The 17694-nt window shown below is 36.2% G+C and overlaps 2 protein-coding genes across 2 annotated transcripts; both read right to left on the reverse strand.

Moving 5' to 3' along the window:
- Window positions 1-7829: 7829 nt before the first annotated feature.
- Window positions 7830-10414, reverse strand: LOC142621740 (putative membrane protein At1g75140). The gene has a single exon (XM_075795092.1). It carries the CDS (start codon window positions 10088-10090, stop codon window positions 8120-8122), a length of 1971 nt encoding a protein of 656 aa, XP_075651207.1. The 5' UTR covers window positions 10091-10414; the 3' UTR covers window positions 7830-8119.
- A 1311-nt stretch (window positions 10415-11725) lies between these two features.
- Window positions 11726-16918, reverse strand: LOC142643414 (uncharacterized). The gene is made up of 11 exons (XM_075818032.1): window positions 16292-16918; window positions 16157-16211; window positions 15977-16076; window positions 15645-15900; window positions 14797-14850; window positions 14513-14652; window positions 13574-14144; window positions 13275-13386; window positions 13083-13132; window positions 12479-12664; window positions 11726-12089 (listed from the first exon to the last, which is right to left on the reverse strand). The coding sequence occupies exons 1-11, from the start codon at window positions 16799-16801 to the stop codon at window positions 11841-11843; spliced, it is 2283 nt and encodes a 760-aa protein (XP_075674147.1). The 5' UTR covers window positions 16802-16918; the 3' UTR covers window positions 11726-11840.
- Window positions 16919-17694: the final 776 nt, after the last annotated feature.

The following is a 17694-nucleotide window of genomic DNA, read 5'->3' on the forward strand; positions in this document are numbered from 1 at the left end:
ATCATGGAATGTTAATTCCCCAAAGTATGTGGTCCAAGGAGCCATGCATAGCTAAGGTTCCGTTTGAACACTTTGAAAGTTGTCATGAAGTGTTAACTTTCCCACATCATCTGGTCCGAGGACCGAGGCATGATTGAGTTATAGTTTAAACACTTGAAGAGAGATGTCATGGAGTGTTAACTTTTCCACATCATCTCGTCCGAGGACCGATGCATGATTGAGTTATAGTTTAAACACTTAAAGAGAGATGTCATGGAGTGTTAACTTTCCTACATCATTTGGTCCGAGGACTGAGACATGATTGAGTTATAGTTTAAACACTTGAAGAGAGATGTCATGGAGTGTTAACTTTCCCACATCATCTGGTCCGAGGACCGAGGCATGATACTTTGAGAGTTGTTATGGAGTGTTAACTTCCCCAAAGTAGGAGGTCCGAGGACCCACATAGCTAAGGTTCTGTTTAACCACTTCTAAAGATGCCAGTGTGTGTTAATTTCCTCAAAGCAGGAGATCTGAGGACCCGACATAGCTAAGGTTTTGTTTAACCACTTCCAAAGATGTGTTAATTTCCCCAAAGCAGGAGGTCTGAGGACCCGGCATAGCTAAGGTTCTGTTTAACCACTTCTAAAAATGCCAGTATGTGTTAATTTCCTCAAAGCAGGAGGTCCGAGGACCTGACATAGCTAAGGTTCTGTTTAACCACTTCTAAAGATGCTAGTGTGTGTTAATTTCTCCAAAGCAGGAGGTCCGAGGACCCGGCATAGCTAAGGTTCTATTTAACCACTTCTAAAGATGCCAGTGTGTGTTAATTTCCCCAAAGCAGGAGGTCTGAGGATCCAACATAGCTAAGGTTTTGTTTAACCACTTCCAAAGATGTGTTAATTTCCCCAAAGCAGGAGGTCTGAGGACCCGGCATAGCTAAAGTTCTGTTTAACCACTTCTAAAGATGCCAGTGTGCGTTAATTTCCCCAAAGCAGGAGGTCCGAGGACCCGGCATAGCTAAGGTTCTGTTAACCACTTCTAAAGATGCCAGTGTGTGTTAATTTCCTCAAAGCAGGAGGTCCGAGGACCTGGCATAGCTAAAGTTCTGTTTAACCACTTCAATAGATTAGAAGATATCAATATATACCTTCAAGAACTAGCCCCACCGCAGAGCCACTTTGAATTGCTCATGTGTTGCTGCCACTTCCTCTAATGGAGGTTCAGCGAACTCGGCCACCGGATTCGCAAGGACCTGGCCCTTGACAGAGGTACGGGGCATGTACTTGATGTCAGAAGCCCCTAGAACTGTGTCCCATTCAACAATCCTCCCCGTATAATTAGCACTTCGTAGTATAGACCTGAGCGGAAGCTAAGTTAGGACAACAACTGTGTGTGCCTCATGTAGTGACTTGCTCACATGGTAAACTGGCCACCATAATGGCTTTCCCCAGGGACTCTTGCTGATGGGGGCCTTATCCTACCATATTTAACCGTTGCACTCACTATCACACAAGCTCTTCCCACAGACGGCGCCAATTGTAGGGACACGATTTTCAGACAAAGCCCAAAATATAAGAGATTTTGGCCCAGTGAACCCAGTATAATAAATTTGTAGAGAGTGAGTCAAAGAGCTAGGCTTTAGTGCATGGATAACAGTTAATATGGTTTTGGATGATGAGCCAACAAGAATTAAATCCGGTTTGTGCAAGAAAGTTTGTCCTTGGCACAGTCCGAGGAGCTCTATTCTAATATATATTGGATGACAATGGTTACAAGAGTTGTTGAGACTGCTACAGTGCTTTCTCTTCTCCTTTTTTCATCCCCTTTTCATGAAGGGTCTCTTCCATTATATAGTTCCTTTTGGATGATCTTAATCCTACACTTGTTAATCCTTTGAGCCACCACTTGAGTGTTTGTCCCATCAGACACTCTTTCTGACCTTTTGTGAGTTGTGGTTGTCGAGGTAGCACTGTTCAGAGGTCTTTTCCACATAAATGCGGTCAGAAAGTTAGCTACAGGGCATTCAATGTGGTGTAGTAGCTTTCCCTTAGATATTTTTGAGTCCTTATCCCTCTTGTATGTTCATGATGTTCGTCCATATCATTAGAACTTCTTGGAATGTCACTTTGATCATTAGGATCTATATTTGATCTGCGTTTAGCTTATCCGAGGAGATATTCCTCCTCGGACTCGGACTACTCACGATCTCGGCCAAAGGCCCATGCTCTCGGCCGAAGCCCAAGACCCCACATGTGTAATTATGATTGTGTTTTTTATTATACCATTCATATATATGAGTTTTTTTTTAGAATACTAAGTATTTTAACACACACACATGAGAAGAGAGGATAAAATTTTTTAAAGAAATTTACAGTAGTATATATTCAAAAAGATCTATTCATATATATGAGTTATACATCAGTATTGATAATTAACGAGAGTGTTGATATCTGTTAACAAGAGAATATATTAATTTTACGCAACCATAATTTTTTAGGACTCCACTTTTATTATATATCTTATAAAAAAAACTTATATTATATATAATACTAATAGATGATATTATGATTGGTCTCAAATAAATTTGTTTAATTAATGTTTTCTCTCTCTTTTTTTTTTTAATCTTTGTTAATCTTTTTTTTTTTCCATTTTGAGTGGTTGTTGAAGAATGGCACAAGCATCACATCGTCACATTGTTAAAGTCAAAAGTGTGGGAGTATCATGCAAGTTGGCCGTGTCAAAATTAATTTTTATTTTACAATCTACATCATAGCAGTGCGCTTTCCTTTCGTGCTTTTTCATGCCTTACTAATTTAAGTGTATTATCTCAAAAATATATATATATATATATGTGTGTGTGTGTGTTAAGGGTGTGTTTAAATACCGCTTATTTTGTTGAAATTAAAAAAATTATTGTTAAAAATACTGTAGATAAAAGTAAAAGTTATTTGAAATAGTACAGTAGCACCCATAAATAGTAGCAAAAATAAAATTAATAGTGAAATAATTTTAATTTTTAATTTTAACCCAAACATACTAAGTTTATTTTATATAAACAAGCTAATGTCATCAACATGACGCAATCAATTTCACTCGCTAATACTTCATGCCTACCAAAAGTATATTATTGTTTTTAGAACTAGTGTGTGGCACAAGCAATGTACCTATCTGGTTTATTGGAGAACATCATTTTATTGTGTGATTTTATAATATGACGTATGGTATTAGATATTATAAGAGATTAATCTAATAATAACAATTAACAAACACTTAGAAAAGAGAACATCTTTGCATTGCCATTTTTATTGAAATTTCAATAATGGCATAATAAGTATGGCCTCATCACAATCTCTTTATGCGTGCTAGGGGTGTGCAGCCAACCCACTAACCCGCCAAAACCGACTCGACCCAACTCAACCTGCCGGGTTTGGTCGGTTTTTAGGTTTGGTGGGTTGGGTTGGGTTAAGTTACAAAAAAAATTTTGATAGTGGGTTGGATTGGGTTGGGTTTGGGTCATAGAATTTCAAACCCGCCAAACCCAACCCAACCCACCCATATATTTAATATATATATTTAAAATATATTATATAATTAATACATTTTTTAAAATAATCAACTCTTCCTATTTTATATAAAAGCTAGTTAGTTCACACAAACTCTAGTAAATTATTATTGTTGTTTTCCTTTAAGAAGTTACATTAATACTAATCTTTAGGGTTTTTTTAATATATTTATATTTATAATTTTTTCTACTCAATTTAATAATAATATAAATAATAATAAAAATTTGTCCAACCCATGGGTTCAACCCAATCCATGTGGGTTGGTTCGGGTTGGACTTATGTGATGTGTTGGGTTATGTGGAATTTTTTTTGACCCAAAATGGTGAGTTGGATAAAAAAATCCCTTCAACCCAACCCAACCTGACCTATGCACACCCCTAACGCATGCAATAAGGCTTTTTTTTCTTTTTTTTAATGTAACATGGGTAGTTTTTTTTTTTTAAGTTATAAGAGCGTGGGGTAGTGAAAGTAGAAATAAATTCTTAATAGGATTATATATATAGGAGTAAGGGACGTGGGGTAGTTTAATCTAATAATAACAATTAGCAAACACTTAGAAAATAGTACATCTTTGCATTGCCACTTCTATTTAAAATTTGTGAGGGCAAGATTTTCCTATAGCCCACGACCCACTCGGAACAGTGGTTGTATCAAGTCAATCCAGGCCCAAAATTGTAGAGAGGGAACAACACAACCGAGAATTGGCCTGTTTGGAAGGTCAAATAGGGAGGAAAACAAGCAACATCTAAGATTAAGTGAATCAATTGCCCTATTTAAAGAAGTCCTAAGGAGACTAAGTTACAATCAAATAGCACCATTCATTACAATACTTTCACCATGTTCTTCCTACTTTTTTCTCTTTTTATTTTATTTTTTATTTATGTAATCTCCCTTTTCCTATATATACTACTTCCTTTATTGCATCTTAAGTGTCCATTTCCCACCTAACCAATTTCCTGCTTTGACAGTTATCCCTTCTCATAGCTTACAGCTTGTAGAAGGTGGTGGAAAGAACTTGCCTAACTGTGATCTGTACTGTTTAGGTCACTTCCTTATCAATGCAACTAATAAAACTGCTACCCACCATTTAATGCGGTCAGGAAGCTAAATGCAAGGCAAGCCATGTGGAGCCCATAGGCTACTCCAAACCAGAATCTTCCCCTCTCTGCCATACGCTCCTGGACTCCTCTCAGCACCTTTCCAAGCAATCCTTCTCCTCGGGCCTGCGACCCCTAGCCTTGTCATCCTACACTACAACTCTTGAGCTTCATACTCTGTCCTCAGGTCCTCATACGCCCTAGTTCCCAAACTTGATCCTCGGCCCTTGGGCCCCCACAAATGGCATAATAAGTGCTGGTCTCATCACAATCTCTTTGAGTGTGCGATGAGGCCTTTTTTTCTTTTTTCAATGTGACATTGGTAGTTTTTTTTTTCCAAGTTATAAGAGAGTGGGGTAGTGGAAGTAGAAAGTAACTTTTTAATAGGATTTTATATATTTATATATATAGAAGTAAAGGACATGGGGTAGATTAATCTAATAACAACAATTAACAAACACTTAGAAAAGTGTACATCTTGGCATTGCCACTTCTATTGAAATTTCAATAATGGCATAATAAGTGCTAGCCTCATCACAATCTCTTCACGCGTGCGATGAGGTTTTTTTTTTTTTTTTTTTTTGTAAGTTATAAGAGCATGGGGTAGTGGAAGTAGAAAGTAACTCTTTAATAGGATTATATATATATATAGTAGTAAGGGACGTGGGGTAGTTTTTCTTTTATAAGATTATTTTTAATTTTTTGTCGATTTACTATTTTAACCCTTTGGAATAATGATTAGTTAATTAAATTAGAGGTATTTTTTATAGTGAAAAAGACATTAACCAACTTTTTGAATCCTCTTAATATATAGATATTATAGTTCACAAAAAGATGATGTAATTGTAAAAATATTTCTCCTACTTGTTGATAAAGCATGTATCTTCTTATTAAGTTTTTTTTTTTTTGGAGAAGATTATTATTAAGTTCATATACTCATTTAATTTAAGATTACTGACATGATAAAACAACATGAATAATTGAGAAAATAACAAAATAAAAAATGAGGAGTAGTTTTAGGACCACAAATTATTCCACAATTTTTTTATCATAGTTCTAACATGAGTGATTAACTATTACTTACACATGAATCTACCATTTTTTTCTTTACTAATCATACTCTACCACATCACAGTTGTAGCAAGAAGTTGTGCAAAAATTATGCGGTACTAGATTTTTCCAAAGATGATAGTTATGTTGCACAAACTTTACCAAACTTCATTGATGTACACCTGAAAGGGGAACTCAATGATCTAAATAAATACATGTTTGAATTTCTGTCACGCTTATACACCAAGTTCCCTCGTGGTTGATGTAAATTAATCAATTGAGATTTGAGAGTCAAAGTCATTACATAGAGGACAAGCTATATCTCATTAACTTAATTTAATCGATCATCCACCTAAACACATAAAAGATTATTGACCCAAAGTATGGGTATTTGACTATTTCTTGCTTTCAAAAAAAGAAGAAAAAAAAGTAAGGGTATTTCGTAGCTTCTTGCCGCAGTTCAATTATAAAAATGTGGTAGAGGGAAAAAAAATCATGGAGAACTTGTGTTACATAAAGTGGAATAGTAATTGGGATTAATTCAAAGGAAGAAAGAATGCAGCAAGAAAACCAAAATGAATCAAGTTTCATTGTCGTTTTTTTAAATAAGGATCATACCACCTTTTTAATAATTGAATAATACTCCAATATCCATCACAAAAACAAGTATCAATCAATCATTTATGTTTTCAAAATAGATGAAAATATCTAAAAGCTTTTTTTTTTGTTTTTTTTTGTTTGAGAAAATATCTAAAAGCTTTGATAGCGTTATCTGGTGCTTCAAAAATAATAGTGAAATAGAGGCATAATTGCCTAATTAATATCATTTTAATATTTTACTATATTATCTTACTAACAGTAGAATATTTTATAATTGAATAAGATATTTGAGGTTAAAATCTCGTCTACACCAAGTTTGATGATAAAAAGTAATCATCAAGATCGGATACAATGTTTTTTGTTAGTAGTAGCCTCCGTTGAGAGCATTACAATTGAAGAGCTTCGGGACTGGGAATAAGAGACGAGAGGTTTTGTTCTTTTGTTTTTGTTTTTGTTTTTGTTTTGTGTGATAGATAAGGTTCAACTTTAGGCTGGTTGGGAAGCTAACAGTGTCTCTCGCCGAGAGGTTGTCCTTATTCTGTGGAATGTGTCTTACTTCTGCTATAGCGGCTTATCACATGCATGATGAAGGCAATGTTATCTCTTATCCGCTCGTGTTTGTAATGAGATTGACAAAATTAACAGGATTTTCCTATTGGGCGCTACCCCGGGGAAAACAAATTACACTTGTGTGTTGGGCCTTTATTCCACAACCAAGCATAGAAATGCAAATGCTATTTTCCTGGTAAAACTCATTTGGAGATTAGTTGGCAAGAATTCTGAATTCCAAGTGTCGTACTGATACATAGCCAACAATGCTAGAATCTCAAAAAATTACACAATATTTGCCACAACTTGTCATATGGTAAGGTATAAGTAGTAAAGACAAAGTGGTAGTTCCATAAGGTTCACATTTCCACCGCTTATAATTGACCACGTGACAAGTTGTGGCAAAATTTGTATAATTCATTGTACTCTTTAGCATTTTTCATTCAAAGCCAGTGTAATTTCTTGGATAATCTTGTTTGCAAGGCTCCCCCATTTGGAAAAAGTCTTAAACAGGTTGCCAGTCAGAATTCTTGCCATACATGAAAAACTAACACCCACAACATATCAGTAAAACTTGTCGAACATGATATTCCCTATTTTCTAGCACTGCATTACATGTATCACAAAGACACCTAACATAAATGCATTTCCAATTACAGAAGGACCAGGTCTTTGCAAATGATTAAAAAAAAAACACCAAGACACGACCATCTTTGAATCCAGAACACATCAGTAAGCCACCATTTATGAGTCCAGACTTCACCAGTAGGCAGCTGCATCACCATTTGAGGCTCGACCGAAAAATTGTGTTAAAATTGGTTTACTTCATGCTATTTAGCCACCTAACAATAATAAGCCACCCAAAAACAAAACAAAAAAATAATGCTGAAGGTTGCAAGAGAATCGCCCGTTGCTTTTCGAGATAAATGATTGGTCATTAGTTACATCTCAGGTTTTCAGCAAACGAAAACAACACAAACCATTGCAATTTGATGAATCCCTAAAGGAGAATCTTATTTGCTTCTATATTTGTATTATACACGTTCTGTTTCCATCTTTCTACAACAAACAAAATAAAGGATTTTTTTTTATAAAAAAAAAATGCTAGAACTTTTTTTCATTATTTCCTTGAGCTACAAGAAGTTACAAAGTTGCAAGTTACAGATATTGCCAGTTTGAACAGCCCCATGCAGTTGCCAAAATGAACGGTTCTAAGGATAAAATCTGAAGGAACTCTGAGACTTCTGAAGCAAAAGTTCATGCAATTGATTCAAGAAGTCAATTGTTATCATCTACAACTTGATTGCTTACAAACAGACTCTCCCTTCTTTTTGGAAAACCAGAAGATTCTAAAGCTGAACCCCTAAATTTTAACTCTGAAGATGCTCTGAAATTTGGGTCAACAGAAGCTGGTCGAGAGTTATGATCTGCAGAAGCCGGTCTAAAGGAATTAGTCGCTCCACCAGGATAACGAGTGGGAGAGGCATACCTTCTCGATGGACCTCTTAGACCACTACTTCTAAGATCCATCATATCAGAACCTCTAGAAGAAGAGTCTACAAAAGATCTGTCCCCAGAACCAGTTCCTAATGGAGCTCCAGTTGTGGCTGATGTGGAGCTAAAAGGATCATCTGGCCCCCATGAAGTAAGTGCTTCCTTTTTCTTAGCAAAAAATTGCCAAGCCCCAAATAGAAAAAGAATGAAGAATAACACAGGGCTGGTCCAAAACATTGTATTAAACTCCCCTTTAAATATTGGAAGGTTAGAACGATACATTCCCACGTACCCACTTCCAAGGCCGAGAACAACAAGCTTTTCACGATCACTGGCTACTAAGGGTATCACTGTTCTTCTCTCAGCATCCACATCCACATCCACATCCACTGCTTGATAACTTAGAAAAGATGATCTGATATCATCCAGACCAGAAGAAAAAAGAAGCCGAGGTGCACCAACCCTAACATAATGATGAGATGAAACATTATACACAAAGACCCTCTCCTCACTAACAATAAGCAAAAACCCCCTAATTGCCTGAAATGCAAGAGGCTCATCAATGTCCATTTTTCTCTTGGATCTAACCCTGCATTTGAAGTTCATTATATCCCCCAAGAGCAATACATGAATCAAATCACCTTCTGAGGTAAAGCCATATGCTTTAGACCTTTCAGTGGCATCAAAAACATAATACCGTGCAAGAGAACGGTTCAAGCCTTCACACTCAGACTCCTTAACTTTCATGCTCCTCAAATCCAACGACCCTGCACCACTCTCTGTCAAAAACAAAAGTCGTTGTTTTAAGAATGCAAGTGGCTTGCTTGCTGGCATGGTTGAACCATAAACAGTTCCATTTTCTGTTAAAACCCTAATCCTTCCACTACCATCCACAGACAAAATATACCTCATCCTCCCAACATGATGCACTTCCAAGATATTGATCGGAAGCCCATCTTCCCCACTTTCAGTTGACACGATCTTGCCCCCATTTTCCATGAAAAGTGAACTCAGTTCATCTCCATTCGACACCTCCCAAATCCGATGCATCAAGATCACACCATTCTTATGCCCCGTCACCACAACACTCTCATTCTTATAAACTGACACGTACGAAAGCATGGCTGTAATAGGCGAATCTGACCTCGTATAAAACTCAACCAAAACATCCCCATTTCTCAAGAACACATAAACCCTCCCTCTCTCATCCCCAACTGCAACATACTTACTAAGCCCCTCAAAATCCCGAAACGGCAACACATGAATACAAGTAGCATCCGAGTCCAATTTCACAGCCGACACAAACTGAAACCTCTCAGACCAAAATGGGCTAAACTTGGTTACAGAAACCGCCCTCGCTTTCTCTCCCTCTCGGCTTTCACCTTCCAATTCGTCTTCCTCTAAATCCTTACCTACCCTTTTACCATCACACTTTCTTTTAGCCTTTTCATTATCTAGATTGTGCCTCTTGTCCGTATTTGCCACCTTCGCAGACTCCGACAATTTCGATTCTAATTTAGTAACTATTTCGCTAAGGTTTCTCACTAAATCCTCAAGCCGGTGCAATAAAACTTGTTGTTCATTGAATTTACTAGTAAGTTCTGTGTTGGGTGCAACATAAGGATCATGTTCGTGCTCGTGTTGGATTGAGAGAGAGCTAGTGCTAGAGCTTACCAATAGTACCTTAGAAACAGAAGTGAAAATGAAAAGCAAATAGAGTAAGAAAAACTTGCCTCCGTGTGGACTATTCGCCATTTGTAGAAGCCTTGGTCCTAGGACTTCGGTTTTGAGTTGAGGTGACTAGATTCAGCGTTTAGCCATTATAGCACACGCGTGGATTTCGGATGGATCTTATATTTTGGGTCGTTTGGATCTGATGAGAGGGTTTTGGACAACTAAGATTTAGAATCCCATGTCAGATTTTTGAGGAATCTCAATTGGGGATCTTCGGATTTAGAAAGGTATATAAGCTGTGTTTCACTGTTTTTGTGTTAAGGGTTTTTGAGCTTTGAGTTTTGACCTTTGTCTGAAAGTCTATGAAGATGTCTGAACTCTGAACTGAGCCTATTTTTAGGACTAAGAAAAATTGAGTGTATCCATTGCAATTGTTGGAATGATTCAGTCAGGTGAGCGTACTTAATAGTTTATTAGGGACCTATAAGAGGGTGACGCGTATAGATTTAGTTTCCTCTTTTAGTGAGAGAGAAAGAGAGCTCTGTCATCACTAAGGAAAACAATGTTCTGTCCAAAAACTAGGTCGTACACTGTTTCTGTGTTTCCCTCCCCACCGTAATACACCTCAAAAAATTTCAGTCAAAATGAAAAAAGGTTGAGAAAAAGGTTAAATTCTGAAACCTTATTGGTTCGATCTTTGGTGGCTTCTTGAGATAGTTTGTGCCTAACACCTTTCGGGACATCGGCAATACATTTGAATTTTTTTCTTTTTTCGGGTTTTATATAAATACAAACATATATATAATAGACCAGATTCTTTGTATTCAAAGATTTATCAATGATTTTCATAAATAAAAAAAGAAGAAGAGATTTATCGTTGATAATTCCTAACCCCTATCATCTTAGCAAAAGTGAGATATTATTAAATCAAATAGTAAAGTCTTTTATTAAAAATTAAAAACGTATGCTTTTAGAAAATTTAACTCGAACTTTAAATCTTTTATTCAACATCTTATTGTTAAATTAAAAATCTAATATTCAATCTCATATATACTAAAAATTAATTAGCCTCTTAATTTGATGATACGAACAATAATCAAAAGTTGAAACTAGTGAATTCCAGTAAACTCAACTAATAAAATTTCTGATAATTGTATAAGAAATTTGTAGTTCAATCCCCGTTTATATCAAAAACTGATTAGTGTTTTGATCTGATAATAAAAAACTATATCAGGAACAAACGCCTTGAAACTTAAAATTAAAAAATAAAAAAAGTTGAAACCATCTTTTATTTATATATATTAGCCAAGATATTATTCTCAAATTTTTTAACTGAAATTGAGTTAAAGGCATCATAAGGTTATTTGCCGTTGAATGATACGACACAAAGATCATGGCCGTTGATGTAACCAAAGGGACAATTTTTCAGTAACCGACTGATCATTTGCTTGCCAATCATGAACTGACGTTGGAACATCAACATTACTCGTATAGATCATACAGGTGTTAAGTACTCCCAGTCTCGAGGCACAAATTCATCACCAGGTAATAACATTCCCAGTAGTCTATTAATTTGAACCAGCAAGAGGGAATGCATTGCAAGCATGCAACCAATAAATACAGGAACAGCATTACTTTCACAGGCTCACAACAGATCCCCATCAAGATTCCCAGTTAAAGCAATCTGATATGACCCAAACTCAGAGCTAAATATAAGGCAACCAGGGCTTCTGAAATGGGCTCAAATAGATGTAAAGAACATGTGATAAACAAATGAACTTCTCAAAAAACATTGAGTCAAACAATAACAAGGCCTTCTTATATATACACATCAGGCTTTTCCTTCTGTCTTTATTGGCTTCTTTGACAATTTAAATGCAGCAAATACGGATTCAGTTTGCACAACCATACTATCTTGAGTGCACTGCTCAGATTGCAGGGACGATCGCCTTAATATCTCGAACAGTGAAGTACCTGACTTCATTTCAGCTACAGATCTTGTGTTCTGGGTACTAGCTTTAGTTTGTGAGTTACTGAACTTGGCTGAAGCAGGCCTTTTAGGTTGATTCTCTCTCTGAATCTGCATGTTTGTTCAAATAAAATTGAAATTGATAAATTGAGAAGGATATATTTAGCATTCTATCATCAAGAAAATGCCACAGAAGCAACTGGAATGAATGCTGTGATGGTAAACTAACACTTCATAGTTGAAATGCTATCAATAGAAGTGCATTCTGATAGTCCCTAATCAATTGCAACCAACCCAGAAATTAGAAAACCTCAATATTCTCATTGCATCTCCAATAATAATTCCCCCACCCCCCCCCCCCCTCCCAATATCCCTTTTTTAATCACCTTCTGGTAAAACAGATCACTGACTAAGTCAGTGCAGCAAGTAAAAATATATCAAAAATGAAGAAAGCAAGAAAATTTGTATATACTTCAGCATTGCTCCCTGTTTGAGCTTACCGCATCAGAAGAACCCTCTGACATTGAGATTGAACTCCTGCTGTTGCTGTCATCTAGACCAGACATTGAGATTGAACTCCTGCTATTGCTGTCATCTCGACCAAAAATAAAAGAACGAACTTTGCTTGATGCTTTCTTTTGGGATGAGGGCAAGGAATGATTTGACCCCCGACCAAGGAAAGAAGACTGCAAGAATAACCAAACCAATACCATGGTTATAGTTAATTCAAAATGTTCTTTATAACTGCTATCTCCCATCAATATGTGTATGTGCGCAGAATTTATTAAAAATAAATTTGGAAGCAGAAAACGAGAACTGGATTCCCAGTGTGCAAAAAATGTTCGCAAACATGCATGTTAGAAGTTAGAACAGGGAAAGGAGACAGGAACAAGCTATCACCATCATGGAAATAGAACATGCGGACTATCTGGCATACCTTTGGTATGAGATCTAAAACAAAAAATGAGTTCTTTGATATTTCACTTCAGCACACTGGTTTAAGTTTGGATACTCTTTTTGTTACAGAAACTGATAATCAATTAAAATAGCATAGCTAACAATACTGCAATCTACATTCGAAATCCCAAGTGCAAACTGGTTTACCTTGGATGGTATGTTACTCTTTCCTCCAACAGGTGGCATTTTAAAAAGGGCTGCATAAAATAAAAATAGCAATAACAATTAGATGATAAGCATAACAAAATAAACACAGAAGACTGGTGGCTGAAATATAATGCAGAACTTTTCTTTTTCTTTGATGAGTAAAATATAGAACTAATATACTAAAGACCATACAAGGTGTTTTGGCTTTCTTCTTAGAGTCAGGGACAATATTCAACTTCTTTATAAGACCAAAAACTTCTCTGGAACTCTCATCCTCTGCCGGTGACAAAAACATAGCTGGCTCCTGTTTCATATCATAACCTTCAGCTACCATCTTGTGAATTGTACAATACTCAGAACAAATAGCATAATTGACATAACTAATACAGACCAGATCTATTATTAGACAAGATAGCAGAAAATTCTGATAAAGCATTAGAAAATAAAACTTTTTTCTGAAGATAATAATAAACAAACTGCTAAGAACTCACAGATTTCTCAAATAGGCACTGCTTAGCTAGCCTCTTTTCTGTTTCCTCATCATCAGATGATAAATATACATCATCCTTATCCGTAAACATTTGAGGAATCATTTGCTTTGCTTTTTTTAAATTCATCCGGGCAACATTTGTTGGGTTTAAATCTTCTGCAGCTTCATCGCCAAAATCTTCTTCATATTCATCACCTTCCTCATCTTCTTCCTCTTCAAGCAAAGTTGTTTCTTTCAATTTTGAACCACAATTAAATTTCTGCAAAAGATTTTCTGTTCCAGCTGCATCCTGTTGTTCAAGCCACTTCTGATGAAGTTGATTACGCTTCTCATTATCAACTGGCTTTTCTTCATATCCAGTTGCTATCATATCCTTAAGTTCTTCTAAATCCTCATTGTCCTCATCTTCTTCATTATCTTGGAATCGAAGCATGTCATTATCACTGTCATCTTCTTCCTCTGCTTCATCATCAACAAATGCTTTAACAGGATCATGAGATGAAGATAAATCAGTTAATCCCTGTGGATGGGGAGCAAAGTTCTCCTTGTCATTGTCCTCTTCATCAGAAGAACTACAAAAGAGAAGCAATAATCAACTTTACATTTTAGAACACCTAGACTGTGGAGTTAATGTAGAGTCCAGTATGGTATGCCTCAAGTTTATAATAGCCAACTATAGTATGGATCACAATTCACACACACACACAACAAAAAAAACATTTTAATTGATAAATGATTATTCAGATGGTGAGAAAGGAACCGGTTGTCATAGACAAACATAAGTAAGTAAAACCATACAATACAGAAACAGGGAGCAATCAATTCCCTGACAGTGAAATCCTAACAAGGGATCTTGAGGCGCAATGAAAATAAGGCCACAAAACAGATAATGATTTTGCTGTGTGGAACTGTAAAAGAAAGAAATTCTACAAACACTTACACATCATCAGGAGGAGCAGAATCAAGCTTTAAATTCATTGCAAGTATGGAAGGAGCCATAACTTCTTCCAAGGGACTGCTGGGTGTCTTGCTAGGTAGCTCATCCATAGAGTCACTTGTTTGGGAATCAGAAAACAGCTCCTACAACATACAAATAGACTAATCATCCGTAGAGTTACTTGTTTTGAATCAGAACACAGCCCTAATTTTTTATAGAACACACCAATAGGGTAAGAATAACTTCCAAACAATTCAGTTTTTTGGGGGGAGGGGGGGAAGAAGTACCTGGGTATCACCAATTGGAGCTCGAAATTCTTGTTTAGATTCCCCATCCACATCCTGCAACATAGAGGCATTACAACATATGGCTAGTCCATCCCAAAATAAAGCAAACACCCCTCTTGCACAAAGCTACAGACTATGCTACTAAAACCCAACACAGCCAAGCCTTTATCACAACTAATTAGGATTTGGGATCAGCAGCAATATGAAACCCTTTTCACCATCCAGTGCTACCAAACTTACATTCTAAAAGTTGAAACCAGGAAAAAAAAGGGCCTAACTTCTGAAAAGCACTGACTCTAATGATCATTACAATAACAAAAGACCTAATTTAGGTGTCACACTTAGAGGGTTTAAAGTGATGACCAAAATGTTCAATTATAATTGTATATTTCAAGCTTCTGAGATGTTACCATTCAACTTAACATTGCTTGCCTTCTTGCCAGATCACATATTCACATCAAGTCATCAACAAACACATTGCACAATATAAATATAGGGAAACATCATTTACAAACTTCCAACAATTCTCCATAAATGTACTAGTTATTAAAGTTTATATACAAGTGATTTTGGGACAAAACACTCAATCCAACAATACCCTAATAAACCAAAGGTAGTGATTGTTGCATACAGTGTAAGTTCATACACACTTAAATAGGAATTACCCTAAATGGCTAAACCAAATTCATGGATACATCAAATGTTTAACTTGCTGAGGTAAAAAAGAGTTATGACAAATGTAAAACCATGTATGTGCAATCCTTTATGGTATTACATTAGTGTGCCTACACTTTTTTCATTTTACAACAGTTAAATTCAGCAAGAACTTCTTGTGCCTTTTAACTCACCATTTGCGAAGGTATACTTTCACAGCTGGAGTGATCTTTAATATCACTTGGTTCATCCATACATGGCTCATCTAAATTACTCTTCATGTTAGCAGGAAGTTCAATCGTTTCTTCACTGGCCACTTTTACCACTCCATCAATTCCCCTATGTTCATCAATAGGACTACCTGAGTTACAATCCACCACCACCTCCCTTACAAAACCATCATCGCCATCATCATCATCAAGAAAAGACATACTGTTTATAGCAACAGATCTGCCACACACAAAACAAGCATAAATACATTGACCAATATATGTACATAAGTATAAACCCAAATTAAACTACTCACTTTTTTGCAATCTCCAGCTTTCGTTGACGAATCTTCTCCAAAACTGAAGATATCGGCTTTTGAACAAGCAGTACAGGTTTAAATGATGCATCTCTAGTTTCTAATAACAAAAACAAAATGCTAAATCAAACAATGCAAACAAGCTCAACAAAATAAAGGGTCTTAAACATAACTTTATACCTCGTAAGAGTCTCTGAGACTCAGCACGAAGTTGCTTAAGATTGTCCCTTCTTTCCTGTAAAAATAGCAGCAACTATTAATTACAACAAAAACAAAAACAAAACCCAAAAGAGAGAGAGAGAGAGAAAGAAATACCTTTTTAGTCAATTTTTTTGTGGTAGCATCAAGATCAACAACACTCTCATCAACATTCTTCTTCGTCTTCTTGTTGTCTATATTTTCATCAAGCTCATCAGAACTACGTCGTTTCTTCACTGGTTCCTCAATCCTCGGGTCCTCCACCACATCTCCCATCTCTTCGCTCAGATCGTCGCGTTTTGCGTCGGAATCGTCACCCACAGAGTCAAACTCCAAAACCCTCTTAGTCTTAACCCCCAAACCATTTTCTCCTTCGCCACCCAAACCAAAATCCAATTCATTTCCTCCATCAAAACCCTCCTCCGATTCCGATTCCGATCCCGCCCCCAACGGCGACAATTCCTTCAATTCCTCCGAATCTAGGGCTTCAGATCTAGGGAAATCCAACAAAGGCTCGGAAGGCTCGGTGGGAACCCTAATTGCTTTCTTCAAGCGCTTCAGCTTTCTCTCCGAAGGAGAAATCTCTTCCGATTGTGGGAGTAGCTGAAAATCGTCGTCGCTCTCCATCTCTCTCTGTGATGAAATCAATGGAGAACAACTAGGGTTTTTTTGTCAGATCTATAATCTAATTTGTGAAATTCTAATTCTAATTTTTTAGAAATGAAAATGGTATTACAGGTTACTGTATTGGGTTTTTATTTTTAGGCGGCAAAAAGTTTTGAAATGTTTTGCGATTGGCGCAATTTTTAGGGTTAGGATTCGCATCGAACCGCCAAATTTACCGGTTTTTTTGACTTTGGGCCGGGCTGGGCCGTTGAGTCTGATATGTGGTTGTGATTAAAACATGGTCCGGGATCATGTGTAGTGAACCATTAATGACTGTTCTTTTATTTTTTTTTTTTATACAAGGCTAGCTCATCACACGCGATGAGGCTTTTTTTAGTGGTCTTATTTTGTAAAAAAAAAAATTATTTTTTTATATATATAATTTTTATTTTAAAAATCTAATAAGAGAGTAGTCCTATTTTTTAGGCAGTGTTTTAGTAAGAGTTAGAGTTGCATTTTTACCGAATTGTCCTTTATGGCCTATTTGGAAGTTTAGAGAGGGAGGAGAGTAGAGGGGAGTAGAAGAAAGGAGAGTAGTGGAGAGAATAGTAGAGGGGAAGGGTTATCCTCCACCTTGTTTGGATGTTTTTAAAATTAGTAAGGGGAAAGGGAGTAATTAAACCTTCCTTTTGTTTTGATGTTTTAAAAATTAGGATGGAAAAGAGAATAAATTATTTAAATTGACAAATTTACCCCTATTTAAAAATAAACTAGCAACATTGATCTAAGATTAATTTGTTAAATTAAATAATTATTTAATCAACATTTTCATTCCATAAAATACCACTAATAAAAGTATAAAACTACTATTAACTATTATAAAATAATTCGTTCTCAAAAAAATATATATATTA

Source organism: Castanea sativa, chromosome 1 (genome assembly GCF_040712315.1).
Source record: "Castanea sativa cultivar Marrone di Chiusa Pesio chromosome 1, ASM4071231v1".
NCBI classification, from domain to species: Eukaryota; Viridiplantae; Streptophyta; class Magnoliopsida; order Fagales; family Fagaceae; genus Castanea; species Castanea sativa.